The 27,277-nt window shown below is 39.9% G+C and overlaps 1 protein-coding gene and 1 non-coding gene across 2 annotated transcripts in view; one reads left to right on the plus strand and one right to left on the minus strand.

Annotated features, from left to right (window-relative positions):
- The window catches only part of galnt18b (UDP-N-acetyl-alpha-D-galactosamine:polypeptide N-acetylgalactosaminyltransferase 18b), a 139,746-nt gene that overhangs the window by 65,792 nt on the left and 46,677 nt on the right, over positions 1 to 27,277 (minus strand). Inside the window, exons 2-3 of the mRNA XM_067401495.1 lie at positions 15,370 to 15,565; positions 7,462 to 7,628 (exon numbers count right to left, since the gene is read on the minus strand). Of these exons, the coding sequence (XP_067257596.1) occupies positions 7,462 to 7,628; positions 15,370 to 15,565 (363 nt within the window). The remainder of the gene's footprint in view (positions 1 to 7,461; positions 7,629 to 15,369; positions 15,566 to 27,277) is intronic.
- Positions 15,568 to 15,695, plus strand: LOC137031384 (U6atac minor spliceosomal RNA). The gene has a single exon (XR_010896527.1). It is a non-coding gene; the product is annotated as a U6atac minor spliceosomal RNA (small nuclear RNA).

A 27,277-nucleotide genomic window follows, 5' to 3' on the forward strand; every position in this document is an offset into this window, starting at 1 on the left:
AAAGAGGATGTTGTTTCTGTGTTTGTGTGTGTGTGTGTGTCAATATGGACTCATGGGTCTGCCAATCTTGTTCACTTTAACTGAGAAGCGGTTCTGAAGCAAGATGTGGAACTGAATGTGATGCTTGAGTAAAATACTTTGCTCTCACACTAAAAAAATACAACATACAAAGTTCATCACACCTGACTTCGCTCCCTTCAGTATTTTAACAATGTACTGTATGTACATAGATATAAACAAAATAATGTTATTATTCTATAATGTTAAGATCTGGTGACCAATTATTATTAATTAATTAAGTATTAATTAATACAATTATTATTATTATTATATTACTGGTGCTCATTTATTAATAATGGTTCTTATTATTATCAATGCTGCTTAATATTTTTTGTTATATATATTGTCAATATTTCACTATGTCAATGTCACTCTACAGTATTGATAAAACTTTAACAATCTGGCAAAAAGTCAAAATGAAGGTGCCTCACATGAATATATAATGCAATCCAAGACGTAGTGTCATTAAGTTTTCATTTTGGTCCTCTCATGTGTTATGCTTCACTGTTAAATTGAATTCATGTGATTTATTTTTAATTCCACCTTTTCTCACACTCAGAGAAGAAACTAGAAGAAGAGAGGCTGAGATCTTGGAGAGATGGGATAAAGACAGACACTTTCACATTCCATACACTGTATTCATTACTGTATTTCATAAATTGCTGGTGTTCAGACTGCAATGAATCTACTTTCAAATGTACTTCTCTAGATATAACATTTGTGAGATCTCAATCTACGTGAGAAACTTTCAATGACATTCGAATATGTGCCTTGGCAATGTCAAGTATGTGAATAAGGCAATTATTTAGTACTATACATAAAAAAAAAAAAAAAAAAAAAAAAAAAATCATGGTAATGCATCATGATATCTCAGTGCATCTCTGTATCATGGTACCACCACCACCACGTTACTTTTTTGTAGTAGTTTGTGTAGTTTACCCAGTACACAGCCTAATCTTCTTATTCCCTGTTTGCTGAGGCTAAATTGACTTTCTATCAAGTTTGCATGACAAACATGTTTGATGATTTTGCAGATGGTGTAGCCACAGGACAGGGAGAAAATTAATTACACCAACTCAATTATCTGTTGCTGTTAAAACAAATAAATGAACACAAAGACTTCAAAAACGAAAACACATCCAGACACGGCCCAGTGGAACACAAAGGTTTTTAAAAACCTTTTAAAGGCGTAATATAGTGAAATGGCTCATCATCTCTTTGAGTAGAAATTTAGCTTCTGAACACGGCAGGATTTATTTTGTTTCATTTTATTTATTTTTTTTTGGCACAGTCCCCCAAACCCTTCACTAGCAAGTTCTTATAACTACAAGTCATGACATCAGTCCTGCTATGGCAATTTACAGAAAAAAAGCTATTAAAATTACTACTGCAAAACCTGTACATTTGTAACCTGGTTCCCTGAGAAGGAACGAGACGTTGCATTGCGTTGCCATGCACTGGGGCATGCTTATGTGTGAATGCGCCTTCCTCACACAACAGAATCTGATGGCATGATTATCATTTATAGCTTTGGTGGCATGCTATGTAGCTACCACACACCAGCCAATCCAGTATTGGCATGTTTGCACACATGCTTCAGACACCGGCTCACGAATATGAAGAAAGACTGACAAACTGAAAGTCTGTAAGCAATCTTATTGGGTTTTTGAGGAGACATTTTAATTAAGTTCTTAGTGTTAAAATTACTTAAACTGATATTCAGTTTCTTTCCTTTTGCTGAGATAATCAAATGTTTTTGTAGGGTTGGGCGACACTTAAGAATTGACTCTCTTTCAATGTATAAGATGGAATTTGAATTGTATTGGCCATTGCAGTATAGTATAGATCTTTCTGTCTGTCCGTCCATCCATCCATCCATCCATCCATCCATCCATCCATCCATCCATCCATCCATCCATCCATCCATCCATCCATCCATCCATCCATCCATCACGCCAGCCAATCGAGTATTGACATTTGCGCACATGCTTCAGACACCGGCTCACGCATAAGCATTCCCATACGCCATGACGCAGTGTCTCGTTCCCGCTCAGGGAACCGGGTTACATGCATAACCTGAGATGTTACCATACCACATACAGGGAAGAAATGCAAATGGTTTAACATTGCATTATATGTAGTTTTACTGTAAAATTTTACTGTCAATTTTGCTTTTTTAAAGTAAAAACTATGAATTACCTTATAATTTACGGTGAAAATCATTTCAGTTTTTTGTTAGTTCAAGTAGATTAGTATATTAACTTTATATCAGTTATCAGTTGCAAAATAGAATGCTTTCCCATAATACCTGAAACATTATTTCTTTTGAATTTCTGCCAAGCAGAATATTTTCAGGTATTTGTTGGGGCATATGTGAAGAATTAAATCTCTGATAGAAAGAGATGGTGCTGTGAATTAAGTATGGTCTTTCAGACACATGATTCCAGAGTAGGCGATGATTGACTCAACTTGTAATATCGGCCAATCGCAGTGATTGTTATCTGACAGTTGTTTTTCTCTATTTTCTTGTCCCTAATGAACATGACACTGGCCACAGGTATGACAAAAGCTAAAGGTCACTTATTTTTGCCACAATCCAATTCACCTTGCCCTTGAGTGGGATGTTGTGTTCAGCCAGGCTCATGCCTATAGAGTTTATCCTTGAGCGAACGGTGTCCCTCATCGATCACTGAGATTGTGGAATTGCACGAGTGAACGTGAACAGAATGTCTCTTTCAAAAGCCAGAAAACATTGGATATGAACAGCTTGTGGCTCGACAAATTGCTCTAATGCTTTACCCCCGCCTGCAAATATGAGTTTTATGATTGAACCGGGAGACGCTAAACGAAATCTGTTTTCTGATTTTATTTGACAGCAAAAATTCTCCCTTTATCTTCAACCTCACCAAAAACTTTCTTCAAAGCTTATTAGAGCAGAACTTTCATCTCTGTCAAAAATGACTGATTAACAAAATGAACAAATAGCTATTGATTGGGGGGATTGGTGAAGACTTGTAATGGTTTATGTAGATCAAAATAAAACAAAGCATAGCAGGTCCATTATCACAGAGTTGTTCATGACTGAAAGCAACAATCTTTCATCACCATTATCTCAAGTGCACTTCTTGTTTCAGTCGATACAAAACACTAAGTTTGTCTGAATCTACAACTACTATCCAATTGTAATATGAAGGAAGACTGACAAGCTAAAGGTCTGTAAGCAATCTTATTGGGTATCGAAGCTTTTAATGAGATATTTTAATTAAGTTAAAATGACTTAACATGATTTTTAGTGTCTTTGCCTCTGCTGAGATAAGCAAATGTTTTTGTAGAGTTGGGTGAAACCTAAGAATTGACTCTCTTTTAACTTATACATTGAAATTTGGATTACATCTTCATCCATCCATCCATCGTTTTCTCTGTCCACACCTCCATTTAATGGACATCCTGTCTTGTCTGTCAATCTTACAGAGACCTATTGGTATGAACGTTTGTTCGAGTTCTCTGAAGAAACCTGGTTTGCCTCTTGGAAGATGTCCTTATTTTCCCTGGTCTTACAAAGAGAATAATTCAATCTTTGTGTATGTCAATATGGACTCCTGGAGCTGGGACAGCTAAGCTGTATTGAACTGAATGTGAAGCTCTTACCAATATAATACAACATTCATGAAATCAATTCAACACTCCTTCTAACAGCTCAAAACCCATAATGCCCAGCCAGAACAGCTTTACAGAAAAGCACTGTGGCAGTTCCTTTGGCTGCATGTACAGCTGGTTAACAAACATCTCAGGGACAGCGATAGACTGTACGTGTAAACGTGGTCTGTAAGTTCTTTGACATGATCACTCAAATAATATTTTGATATAATCAGAACATTGTGGAAATGTTTTGGCCCTTTTTAGCCTTTTTGACACATAAAGTAACACTATGACACATGCAATCATGTAATCTGAGACTCTCATGCTACACTAACTGAAAAACAATTTATCGATTTTTATACTTTTGAAATGTACTATGTAAATGTAACACTGTAAAAAGACAATGCTAATCAGTCTCGTTTTTCATTAAAAACATCTATAATAATAAATAACCTTAAAGGGGGACCTATTATTCCCACTTTTTACAAGAAGTAATATTAGGGCGGAGCTTTAACAGCTTGCGATTCGGTTGCTCAACAACAACAAAGCTGGAGAATCTCACGCAGCCAAAAGGAGGATTGTCAGTAACGGTGTTCTTACATTGTTCAAACCGGAGTTGGACACTGATGGAGAGACTCAGGAAGAAGTTACAACTTTTAGAATGAAACTGGACATTTCTGAATGGATGCATCTGAGTGGATAAATTTATGTAGGTGCTGTGGAGTTGATTCAACTCCATCTTTTGTGCAAAACCTGTATGGACGCCCACTATACATTTGCCAAACAGTGCCATTGTTACAGTTGCTGTACAACTAGGCACGACAGAGACAAAGATAACGAAATGAGCAATACTTTAATAATACACAGGAGATAACCACAAGGGAAGACAGCATGTACACATAAACGAGAACGGACAAGGAGTGAAGGAGAACACTAGGTATATATACAAGAGACTAACAAAGGGAACTAAACAAGGTGATGAGATAATTAACTAGACACAGGTGGTACAAGTGAACTAATCAGACTGGGGAAAACTGGGTCACAGGGGAAACAGAAACAGCAGATATGTGACAGCCATACACACCAGGTTAAAATTTATGATTGCTATCAAATACTGTGAATGGTGTAATATTTTTTTCCAAAATATCGCTTGGACTGAAACGCTCCTTTTTTAGCAATCGAGCTTACCAGGGTCATATTGCAGACTATCCAAGCTAACGAGACTCTAAATAGCGTTCTTTGCTCATCTGCGCAGCAAATGACAGAACAGTTAGCATGCTTTGCTCAAACTTTTGCCATGGCGTTAGAACTGGTACTCTGTTTTCATTTGCAAAAACAAAATGGCGGTAGCGTGCAGATTGGAATGTGCAGATTAAAAGGCGGTAATATTATAGTAAGATCCCCTTCCTACATCACCAATCTGTGCGGCTTATTTTTCACATGTTTTAGAGAAAGGCTTGCCAAAGCAAAACAACTGGGTTGTCCTTTTTCATGTTTTCTGGGTTAGTAGATGCACCAGAGACCCGATTATAGCACTTAAACACGGGAAAAGTCAGATTTTCATGATATGTCCCCTTTAAGTACATATCAGTGGCCTTTTATTTAATTAATATTATATTATCTGCAAGAACATTATCCCTAAACATCATCTTCTTCCAAAAAAAAATAAAATAAAAAATGCTACCTTTGGCATTTTGCTGGTGTCATTCCATCCAGTGTGTCAGGTCACAGTGTGTCTGCTGAAACTGATTTAGTTTTGTCATTATGGCTAGAATTGGTAGTTTTATCGCCTCTAACTGTGGTCACCCCCACAGCTCTGTGGAGGCTGCCAGGTCTTTTCAGTTGTGAGTATCTCTCGGCATCACTTCCTAATGTGAGAGCCACTTCTAGGTTCATCTTACACTATTTTATAGTGCCACACACACAATAACTGACATGAAGAGAAAGAGGGTAAAGTGACCCAGGTGATTCCTCACAAATTGTACCATTTTGAGAACCAGTGGCCCACTCTTTTAGCTGGAATAATCTTGTGAATTCTGACAGCCTTATCTTTACATTCATAGATGAGGGTCGTGAAAGCGGCCACTCAACATGAGACTTTATGTCAACAGTGGGACCAACAGAGAATCTGTCAACCTTCAGTGAAGGCCAAAGAAAATTTAATCTCGCTCTCCTCAAAACCTGAGAATGAGCTGACAAAATGCCTCCTCAGCTGACAACTGATGAATAACCACCAGATCATTAGAGAGAGAGAGAGAGAGAGACTTAGACTTACACTGCATAAAAATAAAAATTAAAATAACGGTAAAAATATCTAAACATCCTTCTAAATAATGAAATTACATATAATGATGTACATATATGGGCCACTCTAAAACTCAGCTAACTGCATTTAATATAATTTAATTATTTCATTTATTTGCAATTAACATGGAATTAAGTGTCTGAAAACATTACATTAAGTTCACACTTAAGTATATTACCAACATAAGTATTATTTTTAAACATATGCTAAGTGTACTTCTTTTGAGTGTTGGGGGTAACGCTTTATAAGTAACTTGAGTTACATAATCAGATTACTTGTTTTCAAGTAACTAGTAAAGTAATGCATTACTCACTTTTTTTCCCATTGAAAGACTGATAACTCTTTAAATGGGAAAATGACTAAAGACTCTCCTGTCCTCATGTTGAGAGAAATTGGGAGTAAGTGTAGAGTTGTTGTGTGCGCTGTGTGAACATGATGGTTAGTGTAGTTTCTTCAGGCTGAGACTTATTCATTTCACTTTTGGTGTGAAAGGGTTTAACATTTGCCAAAAATAGAACTTGTTTTTGTTATTAAAACAAGCAAGTCCAGCTCAGGTGAGGAAAAGTAACACAAAAGTAACGCAAGGCATTACTTTTCATAAAAAGTAACTTAGTTATTTTTATTAGGGAGTAACACAATTTTGTAACACATTACAAAAAGTAATTTTAACACATTTAAAAGTAACTTTCCCCAACACTGCTTGTTTTCCTCAAGGTATAATATCCAAAGATAGTCAAAGATTATTATGTTCCTGCAAAACAGGAATAAAGCAGCCAGGGAGCAATGGTTTAGGGCCGTATGGATAAATATCAGCATATGTGGTTGCTGACCAAGTTTTTAACCACTAAAAGTGGCAATTTAGATGTATTATATTAAAATTTTATATAATTCAACTTATTTATAAATTGGGAAATGATGTTCATAATATTGCTGAAATTAACCCTTATTTCACACAATATTAACCTAAAATAATTGGACAATTGAAAAAAAAAAAAAATGCAATAATGAGCAAGAAGCCTATAATATGCTTCCATTAAAGGCTAGCAAACAAATCCACTAAATGCATCATTAGTCCAGAACATGAGGCACATGGTGTCGGGGAAACAGAGCAATATTAGGTTTAATCTTCCTGGGGTAAATATTTCTCAGTTTTCAGCTGATTAGTATTCTTTCACCAATCACTTTAATCCAATGATCAGAGCTGCTAATTAAGGAGACGGAAGGGTTAGATTAAAGACAGAATGCTGAGAAGCCATACAGCGGTAATTATTAAGACTATAAGCCCAACGCTGAGAACCAACCAGTCCAACACAAGAGAAAACTAAAATGAAATGCATGTGGTTGCCGCTGCTTTGTTCCAGTCTCACAGGAAGTAGTTTCACCAATGCTTCTCATTAATGGCAAACATAATACAATCAACAAATATGTTAAGCGTTTTGTGCTGTGTGTAAACCTACCGTTATTGCTGTTGTCATCAACCAGTATGATCTCTTTGAGCAGGTGGTGGGGGGTTCGGTTCATGGCCGAATGGATGGAGCGCAGAATGACTGAGAGCGCCTCATTCACAAAGATGAAGACTATACTAACCTGCGGGAGGCTGGATGGGTAAGACATGTTTTTGCACCTGCAGGAACAGACGAAACACAAATGTTAATATGTGAAGACATTTCCAAGAACAGGGTAAACAGGGTCCTTTTAGTTTTTAAAACACAAATCCCATGTAAGATTTGTTAAATAAAGTATTACTAAAATGAACCGATGTATTTATACACAACTTAAAATGTTGTTTTTGGCCAGTCTCATCTTAGAGGTCTTGACTTTCTCAACTGTATACAACAATTCAAATTATTTACAAACCCGATTCCAAAAAAGTTGGGATACTGTACAAATTGTGAATAAAAAAGGAATGCAATAATTTACAAATCTCATAAACTTATATTTTATTCACAATAGAATATAGATAACATATCAAATGTTGAAAGTCAGACATTTTGAAATGTCATGCCAAATATTGGCTCATTTTGGATTTCATGAGAGCTACACATTCCAAAAAAGTTGGGACAGGTAGCAATAAGAGACCGGAAAAGTACATATAAGGAACAGCCGGAGGACCGATTTGCAACTTATTAAGTCAATTGGCAACATTATTGGGTATAAAAAGAGCCTCTCAGAGTGGCAGTGTCTCTCAGAAGTCAAGATGGGCAGAGGATCACCAATTCCCCCAATGCTGCGGCCAAAAATAGTGGATATCAGCAATATCAGAAAGGAGTTTCTCAGAGAAAAATTGCAAAGAGTTTGAAGTTATCATCATCTACAGTGCATAATATCATCCAAAAGATTCAAAGAATCTGGAACAATCTCTGTGCGTAAGGGTCAAGGCCGGAAAACCATACTGGATGCCCGTGATCTTCGGGCCCTTAGACGGCACTGCATCACATACAGGAATGCTACTGTAATGGAAATCACAACATGGGCTCAGGAATACTTCCAGAAAACATTGTTGTGAACACAATCCACCGTGCCATTCGCCGCTGCCAGCTAAAACTCTATAGGTCAAAAAAGAAGCCATATCTAAACATGATCCAGAAGCGCAGGCGTTTTCTCTGGGCCAAGGTTCATTTAAAATGGAAAACTGTTCTGTGGTCAGACGAATCAAAATCAAAGTTCTTTTTGGAAAACTGGGACGCAATGTCATCCGGACTAAAGAGAACAAGGGCAACCCAAGTTGTTATCAGCGCTCAGTTCAGAAGCCTGCATCTCTGATGCTATGGGGTTGCATGAGTGCATGTGGCATGGGCAGCTTACACATCTGGAAAGGCACCATCAATGCTGAAAGGTATATGCAAGTTCTAGAACAACATATGCTCCCATCCAGACGTCGTCTCTCTCAGGGAAGACCTTTCATTTTCCAACATGACAATGCCAGACCACATACTGCATCAATTACAACATCATGGCTGTGTAGAAGAAGGATCCGGGTACTGAAATGGCAAGCCTGCAGTCCAGATCTTTCACCCATAGAAAACATTTGGCGCATCATAAAGAGGAAGATGCGACAAAGAAGACCTAAGACAGTCGAGCAACTAGAAGCCTGTATTAGACAAGAATGGGACAACATTCCTATTCCTAAACTTGAGCAACTTGTCTCCTCAGTCCCCAGACGTTTGCAGACTGTTATAAAAAGAAGAGGGGATGCCACATAGTGGTAAACATGGCCTTGTCCCAACTTTTTTGAGATGTGTTGATGCCATGAAATTTAAAATCAACTTATTTTTCCCTTAAAATTATACATTTTCTCAGTTTAAACATTTGATATGTAATCTATGTTGTATTCTGAGTAAAATATTGAAATTTGAAACTTTCACATCATTGGATTCTGTTTTTATTCACAATTTGTACAGTGTCCCAACTTTTTTGGAATCGGGTTTGTATAATCAGAATTCAGTTAAATAATCAAATTCATTTTATCATGCCTATACATTCAACCCTGCTACCTGAGTTATTTTAACTTGAATAATAATAATAATTGTCCTTATTTTATGGGAAATATAAGTCTACAATCCAGTATTTGGTCCCAAAACAGCTGAACATTAGCTTAATTTAGAATAAATTTGCAAACAACTTACCCATTTTTAATATATGTACTTCTTAAATGTTATAAATGTTGTCTATTTAATTTGTTCATTTAAAAATGATTGCTAGAAAATTACAAAATCACACAAATCGGGGTTTGAAACTGTATTTAGACATGTCCCAAATTTTAGTAACAGAGTTGCAAGACTACAAACCTCATGCAAAATTTATAGAAAAATAAAACAGCTCATATAATATTTAGTTTGACCTCCTGAGGTTCACAATCAGCATTTTCTGAAGGTTATGCAACTTCTTTGCTGACCATTTGTTTAAAAATTACTTTATTTTTAAGAGTTTCAAGCCCTAATCTGTCTCCGTTTCGTGGAAAATGCTGGAAAATACAAACAGGAGACAATTAGAAAAACAAGACCTTTTTGGTAAAAGTGGGGGTCTTTTACAATGATAGGGAATGTTTTGATGTTCTTGGCAGACTGGAGTTTATAACAAGTGGGTTTTCAACATTTTCAGACACAGGTACTCAATAGCAATTTTGCTCCAAGAAGAGAAAAGAACAGATGTGATCAGATGTGAAGGAGTTCTTTATGTTGCTGCCAGCAAGATACATCCAGTAATTACAGGTTATGAAGTAATTATGTTTTTCCACACACACCTCTTTCAGAGCCTGTCAAAATAGAGTCGTTTGGTGTAAACCGTATGTTGCCATGCTTTCAACCCATAACAGACTGAAAAAAAAGAAAGAAAGAAAAATAAAAGCTGAAAAAATAAACTTTTTTACCATTTACAGTTCACATGCAGAAACAGTATTGCTTTACGCCAAATATTTTCAAAAGTGTTTTTATATATAATATAGTGCTTAACAAATTTATTAGACCACCACCAAGTGTAAGCATCAGGTAATGTTATAATGCTAAAATATAGTTATTGTTGGGATTTAATGGATTCAAAGATAGATCCCACAAAACTTTCATCAAAAGCAAGTATTTGGGAATAACTAGAAACTATTTGGAGGTCAATAAAAACAGAGACCATGGAAAAGTACATAAAAACAAGGATGGAAGCTGTTATAAAGGACAAAGGAGGCCAAACAAAATAAACATAATAAAAAAATAAAAACACACAAAGTAGTGTGTGATGTCCAGCCTAGGAAAATCGTCATCTTCACCCTTTATTTATATATTATTAAAAATACAATATAAAATATTTTGTAAGCATATTGCGTATGTTACAGATCCCTTGTTCTCCTAGACTCCATTTCCCAAGATCCTCCTGTTCTCCACACCTGCACTCACTTCCCTCGTCATCTCCCTATCATCACGGATCACCTGCACCTGGACTCTATTGTTAGCACTCCCTTTATATGACACTCACTCCCTTCACTCCTGGTCCGTTCTGAATGTTGTTTACTGTTTGTGTTAGTGTTTGTATGGTGTTCTCTGCCTTTGTTTATATTAAAGTATTGAATGTATAGTGGAAATCCGTATCTGCCTCATCTCTACACCAGCAACCATAACAGAAGAACGGACCTAAAACGACCGGATTTTCCACAGGGAAAATAAAAAAAAAATATATAAAAAAAAATAATGGAGACTTTCACCGGCTCCCTGGATCCAGCTCCTCCAACGCCTCTCACCCTGACAGCCGGCGATCGCCTTATCGGGCTCCTGCAGGTAGGTCGTTCGCTGGAGAGGTATGTGGAGGAGTTCGTTGAGCTGGCTTATCTGACTGACTGGCCCGATGCTAATTTAATCGCCCTGTTTTTGGACGGTCTGGATGACAACACTCTCCGTCTCCATGAACCTGATTATCGTCTCTCCTTAAGTGAAACTATCAATTTTATTTTGTTTTTGAATAATTCCAAATTCTATGTGGATGAGTGTTGGTCTCCAGTCCGTCCAGAAACACGGTCGGCTGGGCCAGTTAGTCAGCCTCCGTATTCCTCCGCTTACCCCTCCAGTGAACGTCCTTCCTGCCCCACGCTGGGCCCACACTCTCCTGCTGGGTCCGGAAAGCGGAGGAGGAGGAAAAGACCTGCCGCTGAGCCCTTTCCAGCCTTCACTGAGCCCGCTCCAGTATCTCCAGAGCCCGCTCCAGTATCTCCAGAGCCCGCTCCAGTATCTCCAGAGCCCGCTCCAGTATCTCCAGAGCCAGCTCCAGTCCCCACAGAGCCAGCTCCAGTGCCTGTGGGGATTTTAATTGTATTTGAGGGGATGAAATGGCCCTCAACCCCAGTCTCCTCCGAGCCAAGTTCTCCAGTCTCCGCCGAGCCAAGTTCTCCAGTCTCCGCCGAGCCAAGTTCTCCAGTCTCCGCCGCCGAGCCAAGCTCTCCAGTCTCCGCCGCCGAGCCAAGCTCTCCAGTCTCCGCCGCCGAGCCAAGTTCTCCAGTCTCCGCCGCCGAGCCAAGTTCTCCAGTCTCCGCCGCCGAGCCAAGTTCTCCAGTCTCCGCCGCCGAGCCAAGCTCTCCAGTCTCCGCCGCCGAGCCAAGTTCTCCAGTCTCCGCCGCCGAGCCAAGTTCTCCAGTCTCCGCCGCCGAGCAAAGTTCTCCAGTCTCCGCCGCCGAGCAAAGTTCTCCAGTCTCCGCCGCCGAGCAAAGTTCTCCAGTCTCCGCCGCCGAGCAAAGTTCTCCAGTCTCCGCCGCCGAGCAAAGTTCTCCAGTCTCCGCCGCCGAGCAAAGTTCTCCAGTCTCCGCCGCCGAGCAAAGTTCTCCAGTCTCCGCCGCCGAGCAAAGTTCTCCAGTCTCCGCCGCCGAGCAAAGTTCTCCAGTCTCCGCCGCCGAGCAAAGTTCTCCAGTCTCCGCCGCCGAGCAAAGTTCTCCAGTCTCCGCCGCCGAGCAAAGTTCTCCAGTCTCCGCCGCCGAGCAAAGTTCTCCAGTCTCCGCCACCTACGAGCCCTCAGCTCCAGCCGCCGCCTACGAGCCCTCAGCTCCAGCCGCCGCCTACGAGCCCTCAGCTCCAGCCGCCGCCTACGAGCCCTCAGCTCCAGCCGCCGCCGCCGAGCCCTCAGCTCCAGCCGCCGCCGCCGAGCCCTCAGCTCCAGCCGCCGCCGCCGAGCCAGACGCTCCAGCCGCCGCCGCCGAGCCAGCCGCTCCAGCCGCCGCTGAACCAACTGCTCCTATGAACTGTGTTTTTGAACCCTCCAGCCCAAAGACTGTTTCCCCTCTCCCGCCTCCGTCCATATGTCTCAGCACTGTACCTCCTCATCAAGCCCCTTCGCCCAGATCTCCACCTCGGACCTCTGGGCGATTACCTACACCCTGGCTCCAACCTCCCTCGTCTCCACCATGGCCCACCAGTCCACTAGTCTCACCAGTCTCCATCCTGCCCCCGTTCACACCTTGTTCCTTCGTCGGCCTGCCCTCACTTCTGGACTGCACTCCTCCGTCTCTGCTCCGTCCCTCCGTCCCTCAGTTCCAGTTGGCCTCCTCACTCCCCCCGGTGTTCACTTTGTTGTATGTCGTCTGTCTTCTACTGCGGCCTTCTGGAGCCCCGGCTGCGCTTCGGTCGGCGGAGCCGTGGATTCCGCCATCTCCCGCCGATCCTTCAGCGCCGCCTGGGCTCGACGGCTTCAAGGCTTCGGCCCCTGACCCTCCATGGCCGCCTTCGGCCCCTGACCCTCCATGGCAGCCCGCTGCACCTGACCCTCCATGGCCGCCCTCGGCTCCTGACCCTCCATGGCCGCCCACGGCTCCTGACCCTCCATGGCCGCCCACGGCTCCTGACCCTCCATGGCCGCCCACGGCTCCTGACCCGCCATGGCCGCCCACGGCTCCTGACCCGCCATGGCCGCCCACGGCTCCTGACCCGCCATGGCCGCCCACGGCTCCTGACCCGCCATGGCGTTTGAGCCCGCCCTGGAGACCTCCACTCCAGTCTACTCCTCCCCCTGCTCCGGCTTGAGGTCTCCAGGGCGCCCACCCCCCTCCCGGTTGTTACATCTACGGCGCGAGGACGCGCCTACCGGGAGGGGGAGGTACTGTTACAGATCCCTTGTTCTCCTAGACTCCATTTCCCAAGATCCTCCTGTTCTCCACACCTGCATTCACTTCCCTCGTCATCTCCCTATCATCACGGATCACCTGCACCTGGACTCTATTGTTAGCACTCCCTTTATATGACACTCACTCCCTTCACTCCTGGTCCGTTCTGAATGTTGTTTACTGTTTGTGTTAGTGTTTGTATGGTGTTCTCTGCCTTTGTTTATATTAAAGTATTGAATGTATAGTGGAAATCCGTATCTGCCTCATCTCTACACCAGCAACCATAACAGCGTAGTTGTGCCACGTACAGGCACAGACACAATGACGGGAGAGATGGATCAGTTCAAACAGGTGAGTTTATTGGTGAAGCAGCAGGAACATAGTCCAAAACAGGTAAGATGATCAATACAGAGAGAAGTGTAGTAGAGTAGTCTTGATATTAATGTTGAGCTTGTCGTACAAGGTTTACTGATCTCGCACACACACACACACACACACACAAGGGAGGAGATGAGGAATGACTGCATGGCAACTTGGATGACAGGATCAAGGTAACAATGGAGGTAGAGTATCACAGGAAGTGTGTGAGTGAGAGAGAGAGAGAGAGAGAGAGAGAGTCAATTGTTTTATTAGTTATTATTTTTTTTAATTGTGCAGACATTATTTTTGGCCAGGCTGTCATAAAGAAATTATGAACACATGCAAAAACAAGAAAGAAAAATGAAATATTAATAACTGATTATGCTGTAGTCAATATATGTTTTGTTTTTTTCCTGTGAGCTTTTTTTTTTGTTTGTTTTTTTGTTTTTTTGCATAGTAAATTAAAACCTGTAGCTGCAGTTTGTCAAATAATTATGTCAGATAAATAACTTAACCAGGTTTAGTGTTTTGTTTTTACCTCATATTTGAAATATTAAATATTTTTTTCCTAAAATGTTTATTATTTAATCAAACTTGTAGGGTCATAAAAAACAAATATCCCCTCCAGACATTATTTTTTGGCCATATGCAGTATAGTACTGTTTCTGTATGTGAACTGTACATTAAAAAAAAAAAAAAATATATATATATATATATATATATATATATAAATATATATAAATATATAAATATATATATATATATAAGCATAAACATAATTTATTACAGTTTTCCAGTAATAATCTATGTGAAAGTGAGTAAAGGCCCCGATATACTTAAAGCAAAATCAAAGAATGAACTGATGTGAAGTCATTTAAAAAAAAAAAAATTAGACGAAACAATGTTTGTTTGGAGTTTGTTTTGGGAGTTCGAAACAGCTTGCCAAGGTAAACGCCTTCGAACTTACATTGGTCCATTGTGATGATGTAATAGGTGGGTGTGTCTCTAAGGCCTTCTTTATAGTAGAAATAGCAGCTTTATAGTAGAAATTGAAGCGTAATTCTAATTGAAAAAGTGTTTTCATGTTTAATAATGTAAAGCTGTTTGATTTAAAGCAATCTATTGTATAAAGTGCTATATAAACTTTACTGGACTGCTGAATTGTAGAGCTGGTTCAAACACCCGCATCACTATGATCAGATGCTTTCTTAATTGCTGTTTTCTCACTGCTGTCATTTTAGTGTTTATGTTGTTATTGAGAGGAAAGCGCACAGCACATATTCACATATTCATCTAAACGCCGCTCTCAGCAGTGTGGGCGGGGTTGAGATGTTCGCTAACAGTAAACTGCTAGTCACGTATTTCAATTTCTTTTTACCCCTAAGTGAAGAACGAAAAAACTTTACTGTATATCAGGGCTAGTCTGCTAGACACTCACCCATCAGGCCTGTAGTCTGGGATTGGTCTGTCCATGGAGAGGCGGTCGCTGAGGTAACCATTGTAGCCGTAATATTGAAACATCTTGAGGGCCACTCGGCGACTCTCTGGCCCCAGATCCTGGCCCCAGTGGTTGAACAAGGATGAGTCAGCAAAAGATCGATCTACTTGATTGTCATCTCCTTTCAGCGGGGACTCTGTGAGGGTCAAACAGAGAGACGGTTGGCATTCCCCCTGATAATGAAACATGTCAGAGGAAAATAACACTTTTCCATTTACATGCACAGATTGTGCTTAACAACTTAATGTGTTTAAATACCTGCTTTTTTCAGGTAAACTTTTGTGGAAAATGAAGTATGCTTAATAATATTGAAATATTAAAATCTTAACAGTGTAATTAAAAAAAAAAATTGACAAATAATATAAAATTAATTAAATAAAAGGCCACTTAAGTCTACTTAAAGAGAGTGCACTTTCACAGTTTTGCTTAAAGTTCACTTATTTTGATGTGTTGTCTAAGATACTAAAGCACATGTAAAGTGCATGATTATAATTTGAAATGTAATGTGTTATTCAGTACATTTAAAGTTAATATATTTTAAATGTGCTAAATTCCAACTTCATCATTACAAATGTGTAATTACAGATATATTTAAATCCATGACATAAAAGCAAAAGAAACGACATTATATTTTAGTTTGGACAATAGAAGTAATCAGGGCTTGACATTAACTTTTTTGCTCTCCAGCCAGTGTGGCTATAGTAGGTTTCTACTCAGCGTTTTCAATGGCCACACAATGGGGAAAAACTGTCACATAGTTATTTTTAATATTATCTCATAATTTGGCAGCAGGTTTATTAGGCTGCTGTCACTTTAAGACCAGACGCACAGAACCATTATACTGTTATACATGCGTTTTCTTTCTCAACTGTTTATGCTCACTTAAAACAACTGACTGTGTTTACGTGAATACTCACCAAAACTGACATTTTGACATTATTTTGTGTGTATTTGTCTGTTTTTAGTGCAATTAGCAGCGAAAAAGAACTCAATTTAGAACGGAGAGGTGGCTTTATGTGCGCGCAAAATCTGCAGGAATGAGTGAAATTATGCACAATATTCGCAATTCCACTCTAAAATTCAAGCCCTTTCAGACCAACAATATTCATCCGAAACAAATGGAACAACTCAGTGAAGGGAGACGAGTTTGTGTGTCACTCACTGTCGGAGAGATGAGAGAGAGAGAGAGAGAGAGAGAGAGAGAGAGCAGCTGGTACCATGTATCTTTTCTGCAGAAAATGAGTATTGGAAGCGTTTCGGATATATAATTGTTGATGTACTGAAAAATCCATATTTTTGACAACACTACAAGTTTATTATTTCAGATGCCTTCTTTAAAATACTACAATTGAAAAAATGTATATTATATATTTGTAAAATTCAAGAAGTAATTATAAAAAAAGTATATTTAAAAAACACTTTTAAGTTATACATAATAATTAGATTTAATATAGTTAAAATTATAATATATTTTCATTAAATTGCAAATAATTACATAGAATTAAGTGTCCAAAAAAAAGTCTTTTAAAAAGTATGCTAAAGTGTACTTCTTTTTCACAAGGGAAGGTCATTAACCATTAAAGCAAAATCCAATCTCACATAGATTTTTGCCCATTACTCTGTTTCCACTTTGAAGTAAACACAAGTGCTGGGGGATTCGTTCATTCTACTGTCTTTCTAAACTGGAGATTGAGATTGGCTCAGACCAGTAAATGAGTGTTCTAAGAATTACATATGCTTTGTTGTTATATATGTATCTATACATATATATGTCATCGTGCGTCAAATAGAAACTAAAGAGATGAAGAGATGAAGAATATATATATATATATATATATATATATATATATATATATATATATATATATATATATATATATATATATATATGCTAATATATGCTATATTAGCATATATACTATATTAATATATTAGCATATATATATATATATATATATATATATATATATATATATATATATATATATATATATATATATATATATATATATATATATATATATATATATTTCATCGTCAAATTATATATGTATAGCAAAAAAACTGCTGCAGTGGAACAATGATTTGCAAAACCGAAAGACAAAACAATCATGGAAATTAAAGCAAAAGCTCAGAAGAACATTAGGCTATATTGAGGGAAAACAGGGTTCCAAAGAAACAATATTCTTATATAACACTCCCATAATGAGGTATGACGCACTGTTTTTTTTTGTTTTTTTGTGTTTCAATGTCACTTTGATTGACCTTTGTGTTTGACTGTCCGTTGTGACCTTTCCATATCTAGCAGCACTAACCACACACTAACATGCAGCAGTTTGTAGATATAAAATAGAAAGTAATTCCAATTATACTGTTTCTCTACACTAGTATCATTATAGTTGTGGTGTGGAATCTGCTATTTTTTTACATTTAGACTAATTTTTAGAACTATATCTTTATTGTTATCGTCCCTGGTAAGAACGGCCTTTATACCCACGCAGGCCTCTTATGAGTCCCTAATATTGCAAGTAATGTTCACACTCCTCCTTAAAAACAGCCCTTCTATTTCAGGCTATGGGAAATGATGGCAAGAGGATATACAAAATGGGGAAGTGGCATTGTTGTGAGCAACAGTATTGCAACCTGGACCTGTGTGAAAACATGAATACAGAGTCCCCAGTCAGAAAACTGATACTGTGGAGGTCAGTCTGGATCACTGAAGGAATCAAATACGGCTCTGTTGGATACTGGCTACCAAGAGGGCGAACACCCACCCAAGCGGCAGCTCTGAATAAACACTGGAGCCATGCTGCTAACACGGCTCAAGACTGCAGTGTGCTTTAAGCACTAGTGCAGGAATGTGATTTCACACAACATCTGACTGTTGAGATGATATATCAATATGTAGTATTTCTACTTGCTGGTAGAACATGAATTCTTTTTCATGTGTGGACAGTTTTCGTTTATTTCACTTTTGGCAATTTTCCATATTTTTCCACAGTTTCCAAACTCTTCCAAAACATTATAAAAGGGATCTCAAAATCAATTGGCCTGTAGCCGCTAGGTAGGTCGTGTTCTCAACAAAGTGGTTTTACAACCATGAATTGAACTATATACAGCTACTGGTGGGGTTATAGTTGCTGATAAATGGACAGGCCTTTTTTAAACAAAACAAATGCAGAAGACTAAAACCCCTGAATCAGAGGGATGTATACTAGCACTCAGATATCAGTCCCACAATACTATTATCCCTTGTGAAAAAGAAGTGCACTTTAGTATATTTCTAAAATAATTAGGCATTTATTAGGGAAATAATACTTTAAAATAAAACAATTAAGTACAAACCAAATATAATGTTTTCAGACACTTAACCGCACGTTATTTACAATTAAATGAAAATAGTTCAATAGTTCAAATCTATATTAAATGCGATTATTTGAACTTAAGAGTGCTTTTTGACCCATTTAAGGTGTAGTAAGTGATTTCTGAGAAACACTGTTTATATTTGAAATCGACCCAAAGAAACACACCCCTCCTTTCATTGCTCCGCCCCACAAACACGCAATGCAAGAGTGGATGTGTCTTTATCACAGATGAAGCAAAGCAAAATAACGCTTCATGAAAAATAAAGTGAAGATGACGTATGAACAACAAGGAACAATGCAAAATGAACATACAGTACACAAGAGTATATACAAACAAGACCAGCAGCACAGCAGCTCCAGTGAAACAATGACACTCAAAACTGTCCTGTTACTAAAGTTAACATTACAGCCATAGCATATCTTGGTTCTGTGAAACATAGCAAACCAATGTTACTCATGTATGTATCAGAATCAACGCAACCTCTGCATCCATTTTCAGTCCTTCCCGCTTCGTTCTCTCTAGTACTGGAAAGCTTTTCTAAAATTAACATGGGTCGTAAAGCTCTTGCCTGTTCATAACCTTTCTTTTTTCAGTGATATTCTTCTGACCTTTTCTTTTTTGTAATGTCTCTCAGCCATCTCTCTTTCTACAGTCTTTCTTCAAATCTCCCTCTTGCTCACTCTCTCCTCCCCTAATATGAGTGGACACACCCCCTACTGCTGATAGGCTCTCTCTCTCTCTCCTCCCCCATTATGGGCGGACACTCCCCCTACTACTGATAGGCTCACTCTCTCTCCTCCCTTATTATTGGCGGACACTCCCCCTACTGCTGATTGGCTCACTCTTTCTCCTCCCACATCATGGGTGGACACGCCCCCGACTGCTAATTGTATCACTCTCTCTCTCCTCCCCCATCATGGGTGGACACGCCCCCAACTGCTAATTGGATCACTCTCTCTCCTCCCCCATCACGGGTGGATACGCCCCCTACTGCTGATTGGCTAAAAGTGTGTTGTAGCGCTCGGTTCAATCCACTTTCAACAGCGTTTTTCAGAAATTGCTTACTGCAATATTTAAGTAGGATATAAGTACATCTTTATGTCCAACTCAAGCAAACACAAACACAGATCTAACGTGACACAAGACAGTTTTTTTCATTTAAAAATAAACTTTTAAGATTTGAAGTACACCAAGTGTACTTGCAATACAAGTAAGTTCACATTTTGACAAGGGATAACAACTTTGTAAGGGAACATTTACACAACACTGTTTTTAACTAAAAAGCGAAAACTTTATGCGTTTCGGCCATACATTTACATGACAACGGCATTTTGGGGGTCTGAAAACGCAAACTTTTGCATGTTTTTGAAAATGATACCATTGTTGTCTCCGTGTAAACTACAAAAATGTGAATTTGTGAAAACGTTGATGACATGCACATGCGTATTACGTGTTCAGCCTATAGGCGCGCAGTGTTTCTTTACAAAGTGACATCGCCAACTACTGGCCTGGCAGCAGAATACAGCGTTTTTAGTCGTTTTTGTGGATTTTTGTGAACGGGGATTGTTTTGACAACGTTTTCGTGTATACCTGAAAAACGCTAAGGAAAAACTTTTCCGTTTTTAGTACATCAATGTCACATACCCTATGACATGGTGTGCGTGTCAACAGATCAGACTGGGAATAATTAAGGAGTAGAATATACATCAGTAAATGGCTTGTATTCAGGTGGCACAGTGACACATAGCTAATTTATTGGAGCTCTCAAACTGGATGGTAACCTCTGCCGCTATAATGTGTGGCTGATAAAATGTGCAACTGTCATTTGGCAAATGTATGATTTTATGGCTATTTATGCATTATTCTCTCAGCAGAGTAATTGCTTTGACAACCAAAATAATAGATGACTAGCCTTGTTCTGAAAAATATGCTACGTGCCATGAAACCAGAAGCAGCATGAACGCAAAGCCTTGTTAAAAAGCTTTTCACCTGGATTGTAAATTTATTTTGGCAGTGTTTGGTGTACAAGATGGACTAAATGGGGCCTTTAAAAGCAGTCACTAAAGAAGTCATTCTTAAATTGACAAGGCCTTTACAAACTGAGAGTGTGAAGCAAAAAAGCGTTTTCATTAGGCAGTTTTAATGCAAGATACAAGTCGTCGTGACAATGCACATTTAATTCCCTCTACATGTCATTTTCATAAACAAGAATTTTACATAATAAGATTTTTTTAGCACGTTTAGCCAATGCCTGATTCTTTCCGAAGGCACAAAATGAAATATTTGTCCCTGCCTTTCATGTCAAAATGTGTATGACCAATCCTACCCATAGATTTGAATGAATCATAATAATTTGGAATGCTGCTAAAATAGTCAAATAAACTATAAATGTAAAACTGTATGATATTGTCACATCAAATCATGTTACCCTGTATCATTAAAAAGGACCGTTCACCCAAAAATGAAAATTCCGTGATCAATAACTCACCCGCATCATGTCTCTTCAGAAGACTTGAATTCAGGAGACTTGAAGTCTAATGGGTTTGGAATGACATGAGGGTGAGTAAATGATGACATTTGATGACAACTATCCCTTTAAATGAGAATGTTTTAATTATGACACGATCATAAGCATACGCATCCAAAAACCCCATTATATGGGCCGGAGGGTCAGTGGTGTGACAGTATGTCTGGCTATTAATTAGTATCCTCCCTCAGGAGAGATAAGAAACCACGCTGGTGCGGTCAGGGGTGGCTTTTGTAGACTTCGTAACCTAGGCAACATCTAGTGGCTCAGTCTGCTCAGCATGTTGTCCCAAAGGCTCTTTGTTGATAGAGGAATTCAGTCCGCAAGCATGTAGGCCAGCTATCAGAGCCTTTCAACTCAACAAAAGAGACATAGGGCTTCAAGTAATGGAAGTCCTTTCACAGGCATTAAACACAGCTCTAAGAAATGGCAGAATTTCATAAGCAGTCTGAGAATGACCCTACATCAGTGTGTGCTGAGCGCATCACAGCAAGTATATATGAAAAGGTCAGGAGTTCTGCCGCAGCCAATATGCTGCATGACAGCGATGAATTCTTGAGGATAAAATCAACGTTAAATGGCTTTCACAACCCATTTCACTTCATAATTTAATGTATTTCAGGCTGAAAGTGGATCTTTTACTCTGGAGGGAAGAAAATGTAAGGCATCAGGCTGCAGGTCAAGTTATATGCTCGTTATTTGCTTTTATTGCCGCTACATTGATTGCATTAACGTTAACTGCTGTTAAATTACTGCATTCACCTCTGGCATTTTTTAAAAGAAGTCTCTTCTGCTCACCAAGGCTGCATTTATTTGATCAAAACTACAGTACAAACAGTAATATTTTGATATATATTATTACAATTTAATTAATTACAAATAACTTTTTTTTCTCTTTTAATACATTTTAAAATGAAAGTGTGATGTGAAGCTGAATCTCAGCATCATTACTCCAGTCTTCAGTGTCACATGATCCTTCAGAAATCATTCTAATATGCTGATCTGCTGCTTAATTATTATCCATTATTATTGGTGCTCAATTATTAATAATGGTTCTTATTATTATCAATGTTGTAACATGTTAAATGTCTGTACTGTCACTTTCAATCAATTTTAATTCATCCTAGCTGAATTAAAGTATTAAATTCTTCTTTAAAAAAATTGATATGTATTTATACCAGGAGCAAGAGCCGCACGTGAGCGTCAAGCAGGAGCATCGCGTGAGCAGCAAAGTGAAAGCACACTTTTGATGGACAAAATAAATATGATTACACACAAAAAGTGCTCAAAATGCACAGAATAAGCATGTTTAGTGTGTACTAACAAGAACATTAACAAAATTAAGAATCAAAAATACTTTGCCCATTTAAATTTGTTTGTAATTATTCAGTTTGGGTGAAAGTATGATATATTATAAAAAAACTAAAGTAAACTAGCTGGAAAATAGGATATATAAACATTATTTTAGTTATTACACAAACAGGTATATATAGGCTCTAGCACTACCCAAATCAAACTCGAGTTTGTGCTTTTTTTAAACACAAGGCTTACCTCATTCGTTTGCAGCAATATGACACAAGGCTTTTTTTGTTGTTGTTTGTTGTTTACCGTTTACATGCAAATGTTGTACACCTCCCCATGTTAACAAGCTTTCAAGACTATCAAGTTTATGAATGACCAACTTATAAAAACAAATTTATAGTTGTCTTTATATGTAGCTTAGAGCCGCTGCTGTGACGTTGTACAAACGCTTCCAGTGTGAATACTCACGTGTCTGCAACTGCAGTGACAATGTCGTTTTGCTGACATGAAGCCGACGCACCGCTCACCCTCGCTTTATTAAACGGCCGTTATTGCTGCTGCTGCTGTTATTGCTGCTGCTGTTATTGCTGCTGCTGTTATTGCTGCTGCTGTTGTTATTGCTGCTGCTGTTATTGCTGATGCTGTTATTGCTGCTGCTGTTATTGCTGCTGCTGTTATTGCTGCTGCTGTTATTGCTGCTGCTGTTATTGCTGATGCTGTTATTGCTGCTGCTGTTATTGCTGCTGCTGTTATTGCTGCTGCTGCTGTTATTGCTGCTGCTGTTATTGCTGCTGCTGTTGTTATTGCTGCTGCTGTTATTGCTGCTGCTGCTGTTATTGCTGCTGCTGTTGTTATTGCTGCTGCTGTTATTGCTGCTGCTGCTGTTATTGCTGCTGCTGTTGTTATTGCTGCTGCTGTTATTGCTGCTGCTGCTGTTATTGCTGCTGCTGTTGTTATTGCTGCTGCTGTTATTGCTGCTGCTGCTGTTATTGCTGCTGCTGTTATTGCTGCTGCTGTTGTTATTGCTGCTGCTGTTATTGCTGCTGCTGTTGTTATTGCTGCTGCTGTTATTGCTGATGCTGTTATTGCTGCTGCTGCTGTTATTGCTGCTGCTGTTATTGCTGCTGCTGTTGTTATTGCTGCTGCTGTTATTGCTGCTGCTGTTATTGCTGCTGCTGTTATTGCTGCTGCTGTTATTGCTGCTGCTGCTGTTATTGCTGCTGCTGTTATTGCTGCTGCTGTTATTGCTGCTGCTGCTGTTATTGCTGCTGCTGTTATTGCTGCTGCTGTTGTTATTGCTGCTGCTGTTATTGCTGATGCTGTTATTGCTGCTGCTGTTATTGCTGCTGCTGTTATTGCTGCTGCTGTTGTTATTGCTGCTGCTGTTGTTATTGCTGATGCTGTTATTGCTGCTGCTGTTATTGCTGCTGCTGTTATTGCTGCTGCTGTTATTGCTGCTGCTGCTGTTATTGCTGCTGCTGTTATTGCTGCTGCTGTTGTTATTGCTGCTGCTGTTATTGCTGACGCTGCTGTTATTGCTGCTGCTGTTATTGCTGCTGCTGTTAGTGCTGACGCTGCTGTTATTGCTGCTGCTGCTGTTATTGCTGCTGCTGCTGTTATTGCTGCTGCTGTTATTGCTGCTGCTGCTGTTATTGCTGCTGCTGTTATTGCTGCTGCTGCTGTTATTGCTGCTGCTGTTATTGCTGCTGCTGTTGTTATTGCTGATGCTGTTATTGCTGCTGCTGTTATTGCTGCTGCTGTTATTGCTGCTGCTGTTATTGCTGCTGCTGCTGTTATTGCTGCTGCTGTTATTGCTGCTGCTGTTGTTATTGCTGCTGCTGTTATTGCTGACGCTGCTGTTATTGCTGCTGCTGTTATTGCTGCTGCTGTTAGTGCTGACGCTGCTGTTATTACTGCTGCTGTTATTGCTGCTGCTGTTATTGCTGCTGCTGTTATTGCTGCTGCTGCTGTTATTGCTGCTGCTGTTATTGCTGCTGCTGTTATTGCTGACGCTGCTGTTATTGCTGCTGCTGTTATTGCTGCTGCTGCTGTTATTACTGCTGCTGTTATTGCTGACGCTGCTGTTATTGCTGCTGCTGCTGTTATTACTGCTGCTGTTATTGCTGCTGCTGCTGTTATTGCTGCTGCTGTTATTGCTGCTGCTGCTGTTATTGCTGCTGCTGTTATTGCTGCTGCTGCTGTTATTGCTGCTGCTGTTATTGCTGCTGCTGCTGTTATTGCTGCTGCTGTTATTGCTGCTGCTGTTATTGTTGCTGCTGTTGTTATTGCTGCTGCTGTTATTGCTGCTGCTGCTGTTATTGCTGCTGCTGTTATTGCTGACGCTGCTGTTATTGCTGCTGCTGCTGTTATTACTGCTGCTGTTATTGCTGCTGCTGCTGTTATTGCTGCTGCTGCTGTTATTGCTGCTGCTGTTATTGCTGCTGCTGCTGTTATTGCTGCTGCTGTTATTGCTGCTGCTGCTGTTATTGCTGCTGCTGTTATTGCTGCTGCTGCTGTTATTGCTGCTGCTGTTATTGCTGCTGCTGTTATTGCTGCTGCTGTTATTGCTGCTGCTGCTGTTATTGCTGCTGCTGTTATTGCTGCTGCTGTTATTGCTGCTGCTGCTGTTATTACTGCTGCTGTTATTGCTGCTGCTGCTGTTATTGCTGCTGCTGCTGTTATTGCTGCTGCTGTTATTGCTGATGCTGCTGTTATTGCTGCTGCTGTTATTGCTGCTGCTGCTGTTATTGCTGCTGCTGTTATTGCTGCTGCTGCTGTTATTGCTGCTGCTGTTATTGCTGCTGCTGTTATTGCTGCTGCTGTTATTGCTGCTGCTGCTGTTATTGCTGCTGCTGTTATTGCTGCTGCTGCTGTTATTGCTGCTGCTGCTGTTATTGCTGCTGCTGTTATTGCTGCTGCTGCTGTTATTGCTGCTGCTGCTGCTGTTATTGCTGCTGCTGCTGTTATTGCTGCTGCTGTTGTTATTGCTGCAGCTGTTATTGCTGCTGCTGCTGTTATTGCTGCTGCTGTTATTGCTGCTGCTGTTATTGCTGCTGCTGCTGTTATTGCTGCTGCTGTTGTTATTGCTGCTGCTGTTATTGCTGCTGCTGCTGTTATTGCTGCTGCTGCTGTTATTGCTGCTGCTGTTATTGCTGCTGTTATTGCTGCTGCTGTTATTGCTGCTGCTGTTATTGCTGCTGCTGTTATTGCTGCTGCTGCTGTTATTGCTGCTGCTGTTGTTATTGCTGCTGCTGTTATTGCTGCTGCTGTTATTGCTGCTGCTGTTATTGCTGCTGCTGTTATTGCTGCTGCTGTTATTGCTGCTGCTGCTGTTATTGCTGCTGCTGTTATTGCTGCTGATGTTGTTATTGCTGCTGCTGCTGCTATTATTGCTGTTGCTGATGTAATTGCTGCTGTTATTGCAGCTGCTCTTATTGCTCCTGCTGCTGCTGCTGCTATTATTGTTGCTGTTATTGCTGCTGTTGGTTATTGCAGCTGTTGTTATCGCTGCTGCTGCTGCTATTATTGCTGCTGATGCTGTTATTGCTGTTGTTGATGTAATTGTTGCTGTTATTGCTGTTGTTGTTATTGCTGCTGCTGCTGCTGTTATTGCTGCTGCTATTATTGCTGCGGTTACTGCTGTTGTTATTGCTGCTGCTGCTGTTATTGCAGCTGCTGTTATTGCTGCTGCTGCTATTATTGCTGTTGCTGATGTAATTGCTGCTGTTATTGCTGCTGTTGGTTATTGCAGCTGCTCTTATTGCTCCTGCTGCTGCTGCTGCTATTATTGTTGCTGATGCTGTTATTGCTGTTGCTGATGTAATTGATGCTGTTACTGCTGCTGCTGCTGCTGCTGCTGTTGGTTATTGCAGCTGCTGGTATTGCTACTGCTGCTGTTAATGCTGTTGTTAGTGTTGCTATTGCTGATGTAATTGCTGATGTTGGTTATTGCTGCTGCTGCTGTTATTGCTGTTGTTATTGTTGCTATTGCTGATGTAATTGCTGATGTAATTGCTGATGTAATTGTTGCTGTTATTGCTGCTGTTGGTTATTGCAGCTGTTGTTATTGTTGCTGCTGGTATTATTGCTGCTGATGCTGTTATTGCTGTTTTTATTGTTGCTATTGCTGATGTAATTGCTGCTGTTGGTTATTGCTGCTGCTATTATTGCTGCTGATGCTGTTATTGCTGTTGTTATTGTTGCTATTGCTGATGTAATTGCTGATGTAATTGCTGTTGTTATTGCTGATGCTGCTGTTATTGCTGATGCTGCTGTTATTGCTGATGCTGCTGTTATTGCTGCTGCTGTTATTGCTGCTGCTGTTGTTATTGCTGATGCTGCTGTTATTGCTGCTGCTGCTAGTATCGCTGCTGTTATTGCTTCTGTTATTGCTGTTTATGGTGTTATTGCTGCTGCTGCTGCTGCTGCTGCTGTTATTGCTTCTGTTATAGCTGTTTTGCTGCTGCCATTAATGCTGCTGCTGCTGTTGGTTATTGCTGCTGCTGCAGCGCAAGAACGGGACTTGCTACTGCCAATACATACCAGACAAGCTCCTGTGAGCAAGTAAGACATGCGCTATGGAGAATAGTGATTTCAAGCAGATTGAGTTAAGGACCTATCAGCCTGTGGCATCATCGAGGATTTCATGACAGA

This window comes from Chanodichthys erythropterus, chromosome 11 (assembly GCF_024489055.1).
Source record: "Chanodichthys erythropterus isolate Z2021 chromosome 11, ASM2448905v1, whole genome shotgun sequence".
In the NCBI taxonomy this organism is placed as follows: domain Eukaryota; kingdom Metazoa; phylum Chordata; class Actinopteri; order Cypriniformes; family Xenocyprididae; genus Chanodichthys; species Chanodichthys erythropterus.